At 44.1% G+C, this 16,419-nt stretch overlaps 1 protein-coding gene across 1 annotated transcript in view; it reads left to right on the top strand.

The window, feature by feature from the left end:
* The window catches only part of LOC136623690 (period circadian protein homolog 2-like), a 76,757-nt gene extending 60,776 nt beyond the window's left edge, over positions 1-15,981 (top strand). Inside the window, exons 14-23 of the mRNA XM_066598198.1 lie at positions 481-574; positions 3,691-3,838; positions 4,147-4,250; positions 5,596-5,964; positions 7,147-7,359; positions 7,458-8,260; positions 8,357-8,540; positions 8,664-8,853; positions 9,814-9,964; positions 14,385-15,981. Coding sequence (XP_066454295.1) covers positions 481-574; positions 3,691-3,838; positions 4,147-4,250; positions 5,596-5,964; positions 7,147-7,359; positions 7,458-8,260; positions 8,357-8,540; positions 8,664-8,853; positions 9,814-9,964; positions 14,385-14,483 — 2,355 coding nt within the window. The 3' untranslated portion in view covers positions 14,484-15,981. The remainder of the gene's footprint in view (positions 1-480; positions 575-3,690; positions 3,839-4,146; positions 4,251-5,595; positions 5,965-7,146; positions 7,360-7,457; positions 8,261-8,356; positions 8,541-8,663; positions 8,854-9,813; positions 9,965-14,384) is intronic.
* The last annotated feature ends 438 nt before the right edge of the window (positions 15,982-16,419 follow it).

Here is a 16,419-nt window from a genome sequence, read left to right on the forward strand (position 1 = left end):
CAAGAATAATGCATGACTATAACTCTATAAATTGCCATATTAGATGTACTGTTGCTTGTTTAATACGGAATCTGCAAAATTGGTAATGAGAACCGTCTTCTGCACACAAAAAAAATTCCTCTTAAGATGCAAGGTTACTAATAAAGAGGCTCATGTAAGAAAAGTAGTTCATATAAGAGCCGCAGTGTTATAAATAGATAGGAGAGAATTGATCATCTAATTTGCCCCCCCATAGAATATAGCGGAGGAGTCAGTTTTCCCAGCTGATAGTTAATCGATTTATCTATTAGCAAACCTAGAATGTGACGTATCTGCGGGCTGCTCTGGCTGGTAACCATAGGAAGCAGCACTTTTTCTTTCTCTCTGTACTAGTTTCCACGCCTGATCCCTACTGTGAGATGGCTATTCTGATGGCTTTATTCCTGCAGTTATTGATTCATATTGTTGTGCTTTATATAATCCTTTCCATTATTCTTGCAGGGCACACATTCAAGTCGTAGATCCAAAGACCAAGGCTCTAGCAGCGGTCCGGAGAATAAAGGCCACCACAGTGGTCAGGGTAGCCCTGAAGCAGGTAGGGAGAAAGATGGCAGGTGACTTGGAGATTCTCCATGCATATGTATGTAATCTATCCATATATATAATATCTCTGTGCAATGGTTTTAAGCAGGTGTGGAAAAAATGCTGCAAAGTAAGAATCCTTTCAAAATTAGAAGTGTTAATTAGTAGATTATTTTGTCAGTTAACAAAATGCAAAGTGAATGAATATCAGATCAGTGTTTAGTGTGAGCACACTTAGCCTTCAAAACAGTATGAGTTCTTCTAGGGACACTTGTACGAAGTCTGGGATAGTGTAGGATTAAAGTCAGGTATATGATTAACCAGTTATACCAAACAGGGGATTACCATGAGTTTCATATGTAGGTTGGAACACAGTCCTTAACAGAAACCGCTGTGTTGGAGGCTTAAAACTGAGTGAGGAACAGCCAAACTCTGCTACAAAGGGGAGGTTGTGGAAGACCATTTCATGTCACAGGTCATGCACCATGGCAGGACTGAGCACAGCAACAAGACACAAGGTAGTTATACTGCACTAGCAAGGTCTCTCCCAGGCAAAGATTTCCAAGCAGACTGGGGTTTCACAATGTGCTGTTGAAGCTTTTTTTGAAGTAGCACAAAGAAGCGGACAATCGTGAGGACCGTAAGTGCTGTGGTCGGTCAAGGAAACATAGTACTGCAGATGAAAGCCACATCATGCTTACTTTCTGCTGGAATAAAGTGTTCAGCTCAAAACTGGTAGAAACCAGTAGGACCCAGGTACACCCATCTGCTGTTCGAAAAAGTCTGGCCAGAAGTGGTCTTCATGGAAGAATTGTGGCCAAAAAGCCATACCTTTGACATAGAAACAAGGCCAAGCAACTCAACTATGCACAAAAACCTAGGAATTTGGGTGCAGAAAACTCGTAGCAGCTGCTCTAGACTGAGACAAAATTTGAAATATTTGCCTGTAACAGAAGGCAGTTTGTTCACCAAAGAGCAATAGAGCAGTACAATAATGAGTGTCTGCAGGCAGCAGTGAAGCATGGTGGAGAGCAGTACAATAATGAGTGTCTGCAGGCAGCAGTGAAGCATGGTGGAGAGTGGTACAATAATGAGTGTCTGCAGGCAGCAGTGAAGCCTAGTGGAGAGCGGTACAATAATGAGTGCCTGCAGGCAGCAGTGAAGCATGGTGCAGAGTGCTACAATAATGAGTGTCTGCAGGCAGCATTGAAGCCTGGTGGAGAGTGGTACAATAATGAGTGTCTGCAGGTAGCAGTGAAGCATGTTGGAGAGCGGTACAATAATGAGTGTCTGCAGGCAGCAGTGAAGCATGGTGCAGAGTGCTACAATAATGAGTGTCTGCAGGCAGCATTAAAGCCTGGTGGAGAGTGGTACAATAATGAGTGCCTGCAGGCAGCAGTGAAGCCTAGTGGAGAGCGGTACAATAATGAGTGCCTGCAGGCAGCAGTGAAGCATGGTGCAGAGTGCTACAATAATGAGTGTCTGTAGGCAGCATTGAAGCCTGGTGGAGAGTGGTACAATAATGAGTGTCTGCAGGCAGCAGTGAAGCATGTTGGAGAGCGGTACAATAATGAGTGTCTGCAGGCAGCAGTGAAGCATGGTGCAGAGTGCTACAATAATGAGTGCCTGCAGGCAGCATTGAAGCCTGGTGGAGAGTGGTACAATAATGAGTGTCTGCAGGCAGCAGTGAAGCCTAGTGGAGAGCGGTACAATAATGAGTGCCTGCAGACAGCAGTGAAGCATGTTGGAGAGCGGTACAATAATGAGTGTCTGCAGACAGCAGTGAAGCATGCTGGAGAGCGGTACAATAATGTGTCTGCAGGCAGCAGTGAAGCCTGGTGCAGAGCAGTACAATAATGAGTGTCTGCAAGCAGCAGTGAAGCATGATGGAGAGTGGTATAATAATCAGTGTCTGCAGGCAGCACTGAAGCATGATGGAGAGCGGTACAATAATGCGTGTCTGCAGGCAGCACTGAAGCATGATGGAGAGTGGTACAATAATGAGTATCTGCAGGTAGCAGTGAAGCATGATGGAGAGTGGTACAATAATGAGTGTCTGCAGGCAGCACTGAAGCGTGATGGAGAGCGGTACAATAATGAGTGTCTGCAGGCAACAGTGAAGCAGGCTGGAGAACAGTACAATAATGAGTGTCTGCAGACAGCAGTGAAGCATGCTGGAGAGCGGTACAATAATGAGTGTCTGCAGGCAGCAGTGAAGCCTGGTGGAGAGCAGTACAATGTGTGTCTGCAGGCAGCAGTGAAGCATGGTGGATCTTCCTTGCAAGTTTGGGGCTGCATTTCAGCAAATGGCGTTGGGGATTTGGTCAGGATTAATGGTGTCCTCAATGCTGAGAAATACAGGCAGATACTTACTTATCATGTAATACCATCAGGGAGGAGTCTGATTGGCTCCAAATGTATTCTGCAGCAGAACAACAAACCCAAACATCCAGCCAATGTCATTAACAACTATCTTCAGTGTAAAGAAGAACAAGGAGTCCTGAAAGTAATAATATGATCCCACAGAGCCCTGATCTCAGCATCATCCAGTCTTTCTGGAATTACATGCAATGACAGAAGGATTTAAGCAAGCCGAATTCTACTGTTAGTTCTCCAAGATTTTTGGAACAACCTCCCTGCTGAGTTCATTCAAAAACTGCGTGCAAGTGTACCTAGAAGAAGTGATGCTGTTTTGAAGACGAAGTGTGGTCACACCAAATATTGATGTGATTTGCATTTCTTTTGTTCAGTCACTTTGCATTTTGTTAATTGACAAAATAAACTATTAACACATCTATTTTTGAAATTATTCTTACTTTGCAGTATTTTTTTCCACACCTGCCTACAACTTTTACACAGTACTGTATGTGAAGCTTGAAAAAAACAACATGAGATGTGCCATTTTATGTATTAAGGCTGTATGTACAATGAGGTGTTCTAAAGAAAAAACATCTTTGGGGATACGCAAGGACATGAATTACTATGTATAGAGAATAGGTACATGGAGTCTCTCGGATGCACAATCTACTACCAACTAGAACATGATGTATCCAGGAAACGCTGCCAGCTGCAAAGCTGATAATTTAGTGCATGTTGTGCTCTTTATGACATTATCTCCCTGCCTTGCAGGCGCTAGCCAAAGTGCGAATGGTTGCAGTAAAGACATCAATAGCGAAGGGTCGGGGATTGCTCCCTGCCCCTCACAGAATGATCAGCCGCCAGCAAAGCAGCCCCCCTACTCCTACCAGCAAATAAACTGCCTGGACAACGTTATCAGGTGAGGAGATCATGAATGCATATTGAGATAAAACTCCTAATTTTTGGGGTTTCGACATTTTATCCCACCTATGACACCGAACCATACCACTGACCATAGGTTATGGAGACAGCTTGGCTCTTTTTCCTCCTCCTTACACAGTGACCTCTATGCTTCTCACAGAGCATGGCAACAACACTCTCCCATAGAAGTCAACAGTTTTGTTTTTTTGATAAAAGTTTGCATCTGGCTAATTCTCTTCACTCTGCACAAAGTCAGTTTATTTGGGGAGGCTCATTAATATATTTACTTCCATTATATCTGTTTAGATATCTTGAGAGCTGTAGTGTTTTGGCGTTCGACAAACGTGAACTTGTGTCATTTGAGAACATGACGTCATCTTTATCTGATGATCAAATCCAAATGCGAGAAGGTTAGTCTGACCAACATAGGTTCTTATCTTCCAAAATTGTACGTTTACATGTTGATTTAATTGCTAAAATTGAGTTTATAGTCTAATTGTCTAAATAAAAGGTACCTTTAAGGTCCTTTTAGGCCGCATACACACGCAGGGGTTGGATTCCGCATGCGGGAGCCTGCAGCAGAATCAGACCCTGTGCCTGGCTGGCGAGCCGTTGGACATGCGCAGTACAGTTTGTTAGTTTTTTTTTTTTTTAAATCTCTGCTTTTTGGATTTTTTAAAAAAATCCCTGCTTTTTCTGTGCCGTTGCCAGGTGATGACGTGGAATCCGCAACCTTACCGCCATGTTAAATGAGGAAGAGCCGCAAGTCGGATGACTTCCATTGACTTCAATGAAAGCCGTCCGCACGCAATAAGTGCAAAAATAGAACATGCTGCTATTTTTCCGTAATTGATTTCTGCTCATTTGCAGAAATAAGAAGCGCTTTTCCATAGCATGTTATGGATGGTATTTGCTGTAGATCCACAGTGTGGACGCCGACCATGGATTCCGCAATGCAAATCCGTTTGTGTGCTGCTGGCCTTACGCGGGACGAGCTGTGAGGCAAGCGATGCCCGTTAGTTCTTTCCAGTGATGTTCACTCCTGTGCTGTTAGTATCTCTGTCCTCGCTCAGAGAGCTATCGTAATGCAGGCGGAGCGGCCAGACAGCGTTCTTCGTCCGTCCGCCTGCATTCACAGTAAGCAGACAGTCGGTCAAAAGTGAACGACTGCTGTTTACACTGTACAGCTCATCGTTCAGTCGCTGCATGTGTTTCCACGGGGCGATTAGATTCCCGCAGGACGATTCTGACTAATAATCGTCTAGTCTGAAAGGGCCATTCTACGGGCCGGCTCTTGGGCAAATAATCACTCAAAAGAGCAAGTTTAAACCATATTCGTTCACTGTAACACGGCCACCAACAGTGTGACAAGTCACTAATTGTTACATTGTAGCAAACCAAAAATATAGTCACTGCTTGATCAAAAGTCGTCTAGTGTGAAGTCACAGGTGTTCGTATTTAAGCGACTTGTAAATGAATTTACATGGAGGTGAACGTTATCTCAGCAAACAAATAATAAGCAATCCTCACGCTCGTAAAAGCGAACGAACGTCTGTCATTTGTACACGCTAACGACTTTTCTCAGCGAGCATCTGAACGCTAGTCGCTCAGTGTAAAGGCACCTTACATATGCTTGCTTTACCTGAACATGGGGAAAATGGTTGGGGAAATGTAACTATCTGCGCTATATGCACTTTGTTGCAAAAATCTAGATCCCATATTAGCTAAATGTTAACCGTTTGTTTTCTGATGCAGATGATCGCTGTCTGTCCAGGATGACGCACAGGCTGCCACCATTTCCCCAGAACTGTTTTCGGAACCCACAGACTATACCAGCTATTTTTCCAGGTTCTGCACTGAATCCCATTTCTGGTGTGGCAGGCACTACTTACAGTCGACAACCAGGAGTACTCTCTGCTGGTGTTCCTGGCACCTCTGCCACATCCCAGTTTGTGCCAGGCTCTCTGCCGCATCCATCCCTTGTGTCCTTGCCTGTTCCCAGCGCTGCAATCACACAGCTTTCTATGGCTGCCAAGGCTGAGAGTGTCCTATCCCTTACCAGCCACTGCAGCTACAGCAGCACCATAGTACATGTGGGAGACAAGAAATTGCAACCAGAAGCAGGTATATATTCACAGGATTTATGGATTAAGATGATGTAAGAATACTTGGGATCTGGTACTCACCAAATCTGTCATAACTGTCAAATACTTTTTTTTAAACTTTTTTTAAAGCACTGTAAAAAAAACACTGAAAACTGTTGGTATTGTTTGCCCTTAGCACTGTGAGAAGGTTATTGAAAATGGGGATTGTTTTCAACACATGCAATGATGGCACAGTTGCCCAAGTCTTTCTTCTGTGTGACATAGTCAGTCATAAAAAGGGTTGTGTCTAGAGATGAGCGAATATACTCGTTTCGAGTAATTACTCGATCGAGCACCGCGATTTTCGAGTACTTCCGTACTCGGGTGAAAAGATTCGGGGGCGCTGGGGGGCGGGGGGAGGCGTGACGAAGCGGGCGGTAGCAGCGGGGAACAGGGGGGAGCTCTCTCTCCCTCTCCCCCCCCCCCCCCCCACTCCCCGCTGCAACCCCCCGCTCACCCACGGCGCCCCCCGAATCTTTTCACCCAAGTACGGAAGTACTCGAAAATCGCGGCGCTCGGGCGAAAAAGGGCCGTGGCCGAGTAGGTTCGCTCATCTCTAGTTGTGTCACTTCTAGCAGGCAGCGAACAAGTCAGTACATTGTGCAGTGACCCGGCTGGTACTGCAGTCCCATTTGCCTCAATAGAAAGGAGACAACCTGTATAAAAGGAACCCATCACCTCCCCACAGTACCATAAACTAAGTGCTGTTAGGCGACATTATAGAGAGTCGGTGAAGGATTTTATATATTCACCCGCTCCCATGATCCAGCGCTGTCACCTGGTGAAGAACGCGCAGTGCAGGAAAATCTGACTCTTTTTCTCACACTGTCCCATACAAGACTATGGTCGATTGAGCGCTGAGGTCTGTGATTGGCTGCAGCAGCCTGTAATGTCCCATATACACAGGCTGCTGCAGCCTGTAAACAGTACATCACAGGAGAGACCCGGAGTTGTGGAGCTGGACACAGCGGGGAGCTGGGGAAGGCTTCTTATTATTATACATAGGCAGCCATAAAAATGAAATAACTTAGACAAACAAATGCTTTAACTTTAGTTTCTTTTTAATCACATGATCATTACAGAAACTTGTCAGACTTGGCACTTTTATCAGACACAGTGTATTATATATCAGAACTTTTTGTCTGCCCTTGTTTCTGTATAGAATTGGAGGAGGGGCAGTCACATTCGGATGTCCCACCAATTCCACCAGGCAACACAGAAAAGGAGCCTTATAAACTGCTGGGGTTAACTAAGGAAGTACTGGTAGCACACACCCAAAAAGAGGAGAATGATTTTCTCAGTGGTTTTATGGATGTGAAAAGGCTAAGTGCCTTCCAGACGAGGTGCAACACCTACTTGCATGAGAAGCCAGGAGGTGAGTCCTTAGTTGCTGGATACATCTGTGAATGAATTAAACTGGATTTTTGCTGGAATAGGAGTGATATCTCATTAAAGTTTTCCTTTCCTTTAAAGCTTTGCGATCTCATGCCCAACAAGGTCCAGATACTTCTGGAAGGAAAACCGGGAAGACACGAAAAAAACGTGTGCGTCCAGAATCATGGGATAGCAGCAGTTCTGGATTACCCCAAGCCCATCGCAGCCCTATCCAAGGGCTAAATACTACAGCTTGGTCTCAGTCAGGCACCTCACATGCTAGTTGTCCTCCCCTTCCCTATCCAGTGTTGCCTGCTTTTTCTTTGCCAGTTTTTCCTTCTCCCCAAATCCCGGTGCCAAATGATACTGGTATTCCAACAACTAACGGAGTGTCATCCACTATGCCGCCTTTCCATGCCCCTCTGCTTCCACCCATGGTAGCACTTGTGCTGCCGAATTACATGTACCCACCTACTCTGCCACCCAGTGTTTATCCTGGAACAGCACCCTCCCAACCATTTCCAGTTCCTTCACCGTTTTATACGCCGCAAGCAACATTTCCATCATCCACTCCCACCTTCCCTGTTCCACAACCTGCATTCCCACCTGCCCAGCAGGGCTTCCCCATTCCTCAGCCGTCCTGTGTTCCTCAGTCAGTGCAGCCTTTTTCGTATCCAGCTCCTCCTGCAGAACCAAAGATGAAGGAAGGAATCTCTCGCTCCTCCACCCCGCTGGATCCTCAGTCACCTCCTCTTTTCCAGTCTCGCTGCAGTTCACCTCTTCAACTCAATTTGCTGCAGTTGGAAGAATCACAAAAGGCTGATCGTTTGGAGGGAGGTGCTGCTGTCGGAGGTGCTGTCAACACTACTTTTATGCCTCAACCCTGTGAAGACCCTGATTTGGTAGATACAACATTAAATTTTATTATATTCTATTGTTACATTTTTGATTTTGCATTTCTAGTTCTCAACTTCCATTTTATTTTTCTACTCCTTCAGCCTATATCACCGGCAGGATTCCCCACTGATGGCCACACTAGTGATGCTGTGTCTACCGGCAGTGACCTAATGGACATTCTTCTTCAAGAAGATGCATGCTCAGGAACTTGCTCGGGTTCATCTGCAGTTTCAGAATCATTAACCTCAGGATCCAATGGAAATGGCACATCTGGGAGTCAAACAGGTGGGTGGGTTACAGTAGCAGGGAAATAGTTTACCTGGAGGAGACCACATTGCAATGCAAATGTAATGTTTGTTTTCAGTATTTGCTCATTATAATACTCTAATTAGCCTCTTTCTTTTGCAGGGAGCAGCCAGACAAGTCACAGTAGCAAGTATTTTGGAAGCGTTGACTCCTCCGAGAACACTCCGAAAGCAAGGGCGTCAACATCTGCAAGTAGAGAGTCTGTCATGAAGTATGTCCTGCAAGATCCCATGTGGCTTCTCATGGCCAACGCAGATGAAAATGTTATGATGACCTACCAAATCCCTTTACGGTAAGCTCAATTTGTGGGCGTACAGCTTGCAAATTTGCAACCATTTCTTCCTTCTGTACTCTTTTCCTTGGTCTCTGTAGCAGCGTAGGATCAGAGTATAGTAAGTAGGTTCTGGTGTGTAGTTGGCCAGCTGACTTCACCCTATACATTAGCCATATTTACTAGCCAAAAGTTCTTGAAGTCTTCTCTACCAAGTTGTTTCTAAAAAAAAGCAAATTACATCTTAGATATGGACATTAAATCACCATGAGTGTGATTGGTCCTACAGGGGTTATCTGGTACTATAATATTGATGACTTATCTGTAGGATAGGCCATCGATGTCTGATTCGTGACACCTCCATTGATCAGCAGGTTGAAGCAGCTGTGGTGATCTGGCAAGCATTGTGGCTGCTTCTTTGTATCCCAGGCACAGTACTGTACATTTTGTAGTGGCTGTGCTTGGTATTGCAGCTTAGTCCTTTTCACTTGCATGGGATTGAGCTGCATATAGGCCGTGTGACTGATGAACATGACATCACAGGTCAGAGAAGAAGAGGTCATTGTACTTACCTTCAAACAGCTGATCGGAGGGCCTGTCGAGAGTTGGACCTCCACTTATCTGATATTATATTATAACTTTCTGACAGTGAGGGTGATTAATGAGTGGAACAGGTTACCACAGGAGGTGGTGAGTTCTCCTTCAATGGAAGTCTTCAAACAGAGGCGGAACAGACATTTGTCTGGGATGATGTAGTGACTCCTCCAGTGAGCAGGGGGTTGGACCGGATGACCCTGGAGGTTCCTTCCAACTTTAGCATTCTATGATTTGTTACTTTGTAGCATTTTTCCACAGCTGCCTAAAACTTTTGCACAGTAACTAAACATTTGTGCATTATTTCACAATCCCAGTGGAATACTTGAAGGTATAGTTCCGTGTCTCATGTTTTGTCTATTAATATATGCGATTTCTATATATCAGGGACATTGATGTGGTTCTGAAGAAGGATCGTGACAGACTGAAATCTATGCAGAAGCTTCAGCCTCGTTTTACAGATGATCAGAAGAAGGAACTGGGAGAGATTCATCCATGGATACAAAGAGGAGGCCTTCCATGGGCAGTAGGGGTCACGGTGAGATTATATCCTTTGGTAACATGGGCACACATTGCCCAATATTTTTACCTGCTTTGATGATTGGTCTGATAATCAGGTTGACTTAGGGGCTTATCATTGCTTGGGGATACTTACAAAATGTTGGATGTATACTTTATTTAAACAGTTCTCTCATAGAGAATGCATGGAAGGACTCCCTAATGAGCTGCTTTAACAAAACTACTGATGACCTATCCTTAGGATCCCTGTCAATCAGATGATCTCAGCCCCCGCACTCATTGCTGCGCAGTTGCATGTCCGCATTAAAGTCAGAAGCGGAAGTATTAATAGAAAAATGTGCTTCCATTGAAATCAATGGGAGCTATACCTTCTGCTGCACTTCCAGCTCCAACCTCAATGCGAATGTTGCTGTCAACATCTGGCCCACTGCAGTAAGTACAAGGCCTGAGATCAGCTGATCGCCGGGGATCCCAATCAGCAGACTGCTGACGATCAACTATGGATTGATAGCACAAAATACCCCTTTAAAAGGGTTGTGCCAAGATTAACAGTTATCCCCTATCAGTCCCATTGAAATGAATGGAGCAACCACAGCACCAGTTGGGGATATTCAGAATCTCGAGGTTGCTGGTTATCCCAGTGGTCGGCTCCCACCAATCAGATAGTTATCATCTGTCTTTTAGCTAGGGGATAACTAACTTTTAATCTTGGCACAATGCCTTTAAATGATATTTCTTTTATAGCCTGGTTTATGTTCTTCATGCCCCTTCCCAGTGCTCTTCTTTGAATTCCAACAATTCCAGGGCATCCTTTCAGAACTGAACGACATATTCCAGATGAGAGCACACTAAGCTTTGTAGAGCAATTAGATGATGCCCCTGACTCATGAGTTCATGCCTCTTTAAATACCTGGCAATATCTTGCTGGCCTTAGAAACCGCTGACTGACATTGAGCTGTCATTTAATCTATGAGCTATGAGTACATCCAGATCCTTCTTTACAAGCGACTATCCCAGTTTTAGTCCTTTCTACAACATACGGTGCATGTAAATTATTAGCATCCAGATGCATAATGTTAATCGCATCCACATATATATATATATATATATATACATATATATACTGTATATACAGTCCCTAAAGAAACACTCAAATATATTTAAAGCGATATATGTTAAAGGGGTTGTCCGAGTTCTTAACAGGCATCCTAAAGGGTTTTCCATGGTGTAGAATAAGGAAGGAACTAATATTTGTCTCTCACCAATCCCCACTTATCTCTGCTCTGGTGGTGTATTACAGGCTTTGACGTCCCGTAAACCTGCAGCTGCAGCCAATGACAGCTCTCAGCAGTAAGCTCTGAGCTCTGTCATTGGCTGCAGCAGCTTGTTTGGAGACGGCTCAGGCTGACTGCAGCCTCTAAAAATGACGTCAGCAGGGCGACCGCGACCATAAAAAAACTTTTCGGCTCGGTCACAGCTTCCGCTCCTCTGTTTTCTTTTGTAACGCATTTAAAGATGAACTCTCAAAAATTCCCTTAGGACCTCGTTACAAGGCTTGACCAGAATTAGAATAACCTGGCTGCTTATTTCCAAAACAGTGCTACAGGTCTGTCTTATTACAGCTCTGTCCCTTTAACTCAATAGAGCTGAGCTGCAATACCAAACACAGCCCATGGACAAGTGTGGTGCTGTTTCTAGTGTAGCCATGTCTTTCGAATCCCGGAGACCCCTTTAATAATTACCTTGATTCCTCATACATATGCCATAACATTCAGATTCTCATTTGATCATTGAGGCATTATCCTTTTAATTAGACAAGGGGCAGATGAACAATTGCACATAACTACACAAATGATGATGAATTTTCCATCTGAACGAACAATTCATAGTTGATCGCTGGGCACGATTCCACCGGGTGATTTTAGTCCGGATCAGCTGACAGCAAATATTAGCAGGATGAGGACTTTGGCAGACCCCGGACTATAGCAGGTATATAAATAACGTTCTGCTAGTTAATTCACTAATCGGATTGGCCTCAGCAGATACTATAATTGGCTACAGGATAAGTCTGCTCTGGAAATAGTGGAGTCTGTCTGGGACCGTCCAGTTTTGGGCCACGGTTTGCCTGGCCTGACAACATTTAGATGGATTAAAGCTCTGGAAATGTGCGGCCTATAAACGTGGTTGCAGCAGGTGGTGATTATTTTTGGATGTAGCGCCCTGTACACAAAGGGATTAGGCCGTGCACGTGCATATATGTACTTACTGAGAATATATTTCAGTCGGGCTGAACTGTATGAACCTTACTTAAATAGTAATTCCATAATGCCCTTGCACATGGGAGGGATCCAGTAATAGCTTGCAAGCTTTGATGCTTGGAAAATCCCCCCTTGCTGTTAGTAAACAGCAGCCTGTAATCCGCAAGTTAATATTGGATTGTTCTCAGAGAGCAACTCCATCAAAACAGGCTTTTCCGTGCCGAATATCCCTCGAGAGAGTTGGCATTATAATATAGTCCATATATAGAGAGCGCACGATTTTTGTTAGATAATGCAGAAAAGGTAATCTGGCAGAAAAATGTTAAGGATCCGCTACTTGGTTAATCTTGTCAGCAACATTGTAGCAGTGAAACTTTACCGCAGCCAGCTTGGAATTTCCAATTGGATACAAATTAAAAAAGGATGGCGCTGTGGAGCTTGGAAGAAAGACATGGAATGTTATGGTATTAATAAAAGAGAACTCACCTGGCGTGGGCGGCCTTACCGGTCAGGTAGGCCGTCACGTCTCGGGTCCTTATATATATGAAATAGGTAGGCTAGACACCCTGTCAGAGCGACATCCAGGAAACAGGAGATCGTACAGGGAGAATCCAAGGACACTCCAGGGGTCTCGAAGCAAGTATGCAGGCAATAAAAGTAAGAAAAGTCTCCTGTGCTCAAAGGGTCAATCTAGTTGGACAAAGAGTGGTGTAGAAGAAATGGTAATCACTTACTTGAAGGGAGGGTTTAAAGTGTTTCTACATGTAGTAGAAGTATTTTTTTTAGTTTTTGCCAGGAGTCGAGGTGCCGACCACCAGAGTGGCAAAGTCTTGCCTTTGTGGTCCCTGCTGCAGTGAGTCTTTCCATACAAGTTCACACCAATCAGTGCCAAGGACGTAAGTGTACAGCAGATGGAGTGGCAAGCTAGGATGTACCACTAAATCTCCTGTTTAGTGTGGTCCACTCAGGTGCCACACTAAACAGGAGCGAGTGCCACCTTGGAACTGGAGCGAGTACCTCTGATCCTGGTATTAACTGTAATAATAATAATCCCCTTTATTTATATGGCGCATACATATTTTGCAGCACTTCACATAGCCTGATATTGGCTTCTGTCCCCATTAGAGCTCACGGTTTTTAAATTCACATGTTGTTCTGTTTTCAAGTGTGGAATAACCATAGGAATCCACACAGACACAAGGAGAACATGCAAACTCTATGCAAATGTTGTCCTTAGTGAGATTTGAACCTAGGACCCCAGCTGCAAGGCAACAGTGCTTAATCATTGAGCCACCGTGCTACCCATATTAATCTAATATCACTTTACAGTAAATAAAAACTGCATCCTTTAAACTCCCCACTGATTGCCCCGAGCTCTGTTCGTTCCACAGGAAAAAGACATTACAGTTTTGACGCACAAGGTTGATTCTATTGCAGACAACTGTTGCTCCGGTTCAATCAGTGCTACCACCATACTACAGTTTTTGACTTTAAAATGAGATCAAGAGGTTGTCCTTGGCTATAATAGATCCTGTACTACAGCTGTTTGAAGTGGGGCCGGGAATGCTGAATTTACAGCTGTGTACAGAGTGGGGGCGGTCATTGCTAACTTTTTCCAATTTTAATGTGACTGTTCGGAGGTTTAGACAAGTAAACAGACTTTGTAAGTTGAGTTATAGTTAAGTTTTGCTAATTGCTGGGGGATGTTTATCAAAATCATGCTAATGGAAAGCTGATGGTAGCCAGACAATTTCAAAAGTCCTTGAAAACATAGAGGTGGAATCAGATTTGATGTTGATGAGGCCTCTCTCACACAAGCCTTTTTTTAGCAGCGTTTGAAACTCCCACTAAAAACGTTGTCCTGAGGCTCCAGTGATTTCAATGGGGCTTCTCAGATGCGCGTTTCAGCACCGCATTTCTAATGGATGCTTAATCGAAGTCTGTATGTTCTATTTTCCGGTGTTGCAACACTTTTTAATGCACCACATCACCCATCGCAATGATGGGGTGCGTTAAAAATGATGTTGAACGCATTCTAAAGCGTTCTAAAACATTGCATTTAAAATCGGGGCCTTCTTACAAATGCTTGTGTGAGAGTGGCCCAAGTCTGTGAAATCTGTCCGACTACTGATTCTGCTCCCGGTCCACATTGTCTGAGTCGCGGTTTCCATTCTTTTCCAGGGCTGCACTTTCTGTAAGGACAAAAGTTCAGCTTGTGAAGACTATACAGAAGCTCTCCAGGAGTTGGAGCTCAGCGGCATCATGGAGTCATGCGATTAAAGCAAGCACTAAAGATACATGGTTCTCCCCGCGCCGCTCAACGAACACCCAAGTACATAAAACGTCTACGAATCTGTCGGAAACACTCGTGTGGGAACATTTCATATTCTGTCTCCTTTCGTCCGGACAGCGGCACTCAGTCGTCTTGCATTTCTGTCATCTACCAGAACTCTGACACAACGTGACTTTCTTGGCTGGTGCCATCTTTACCCTCCCTAGCTGGTGCCAATTGGCCCATGACTTACCAATGTACTGTACTATGTTATTTATTTATAGCTGGCCTATGGGGGATTTTTTAAGGATACCTTTTGACCGTCTCTTATCAGTTGCAAGTCTAACACTGGATTATTAACCCTTAGGGCAATGTTGTCAGTAGAGGGCTACAGGTAGAAAGCATCACACTGCATTTCACATGGAGGAATTTTACTTTTTCGAAGTTCCTCTACTTTATACGAGAGCTATTTTACAGCTATTTGATAATTGTCTTTTTAAATATTCCTATTTTGGAGAGTTGAATCTTAAGGTGCATATTCGCGAATGATAACAGTAGTCGTAGTTTTACTTCTGAAACATGGATTCTTTACCCTTTTAACATGAACATCTGAAATTGCGATGTTGAGTTTTGCTGCCTCAACCGTTCCCAGCATTGGATGTAATAATCTGCTATGTAACCTTAAAGTTCTTCTATACCAAAATATCTACACCAACCATCATCAACATGGCATCGCCCCATCATGAGGACTCTGGTTGTTGCTTGGTCTTATGCATTTGTCATGACCAAGGGGGTAAGCTATTTGGTTGATGACCAGTTACGTGGTGAGTCTGGTTTGGGATGCAGCTTAGTCATTAGTCTCTAGCCATCTCTTGTCCGCAGTAACATCCCCTTTAGACTCTATATGAAGATGTGCATAGAAGGTGATGTATGGTAAAGAAGACCACCGTGCCTGTCCGTCCATATAATGTAACACTACCACCTTAAGTGTCACCGTGAGCGAGGCTGTATCCATCTGTGTCGGAGGAGTCTTCCATGGCATCATTTGACATATGGTAGAATCATCACCCTACTCGGTACCCATACTGTAGAGCTCACTGTGGACCTGCCCAAGTTGATTCACAATCATCGACTGTTACCTTCAAAGAGGTTGTAACCAAATCCTACACTGTGCTCCTTTTTGATATTCAGTGTGTGCCCCTGCCCTAATCATGTCTGGTCTGTCCCAACTTTGGTAGCCAAAAGTAAAAAACATTTTTTATTTTTTACAATGTGTGGTAAATTATTTGGCATTTGTATATTTAACCGCTTAGTGACCACCAATATGCCTTTTTAATGCACTTACTAATGGGCTTTAAACCTGTTTATGAAGTAAAATGGAAAAAATAGCTGGTAGGATGGTGCAGAATTCCAAGATCAAAAGTAGAAGCAGCAAGCCTGAAGAATTGGGATCAACTTTTCATTTATTGTTTTGGAACCAGCAAATAAACACGTTTCGATGTACAAGACCTCTTCATCAGTAAGGCTAGGATACAGAAGAGCTATAGCAGAGAATTGTGATTAGCTGCTCTGGGGTATTGGAAATGCTGCATCGGTAATGAGGAAGGCATGTGTAGCTAGTTGGAAGGAAAAGTGTACAGCTTGTCATACGCCATGTATACTGACAGATAGGCTCTTGCTCTAATGGTCGGGAGCAGAGAAACCTCCGTTCCTGACCTATAACTTCCATGCCATGATCAATAATGTTTGCAGTGTGTAAGCAGAGGAGGGGGCTCCTCCTGTCACCCTTCAGCACCCTGTAATGCGATCACAAGATGCCAATGGATTTCCAATGCAGCTGGAAGCCTGAAAAAGGCCTCAGTTTTTGGTATGTAACTCAAGTCTATCTGACCCTGCCTCCAGCACGGTCTAATAAGCTGTGCTGTTATAGGGATAGTACACTGC

The sequence above is a fragment of the Eleutherodactylus coqui genome, chromosome 1, assembly GCF_035609145.1.
Source record: "Eleutherodactylus coqui strain aEleCoq1 chromosome 1, aEleCoq1.hap1, whole genome shotgun sequence".
In the NCBI taxonomy this organism is placed as follows: Eukaryota; Metazoa; Chordata; class Amphibia; order Anura; family Eleutherodactylidae; genus Eleutherodactylus; species Eleutherodactylus coqui.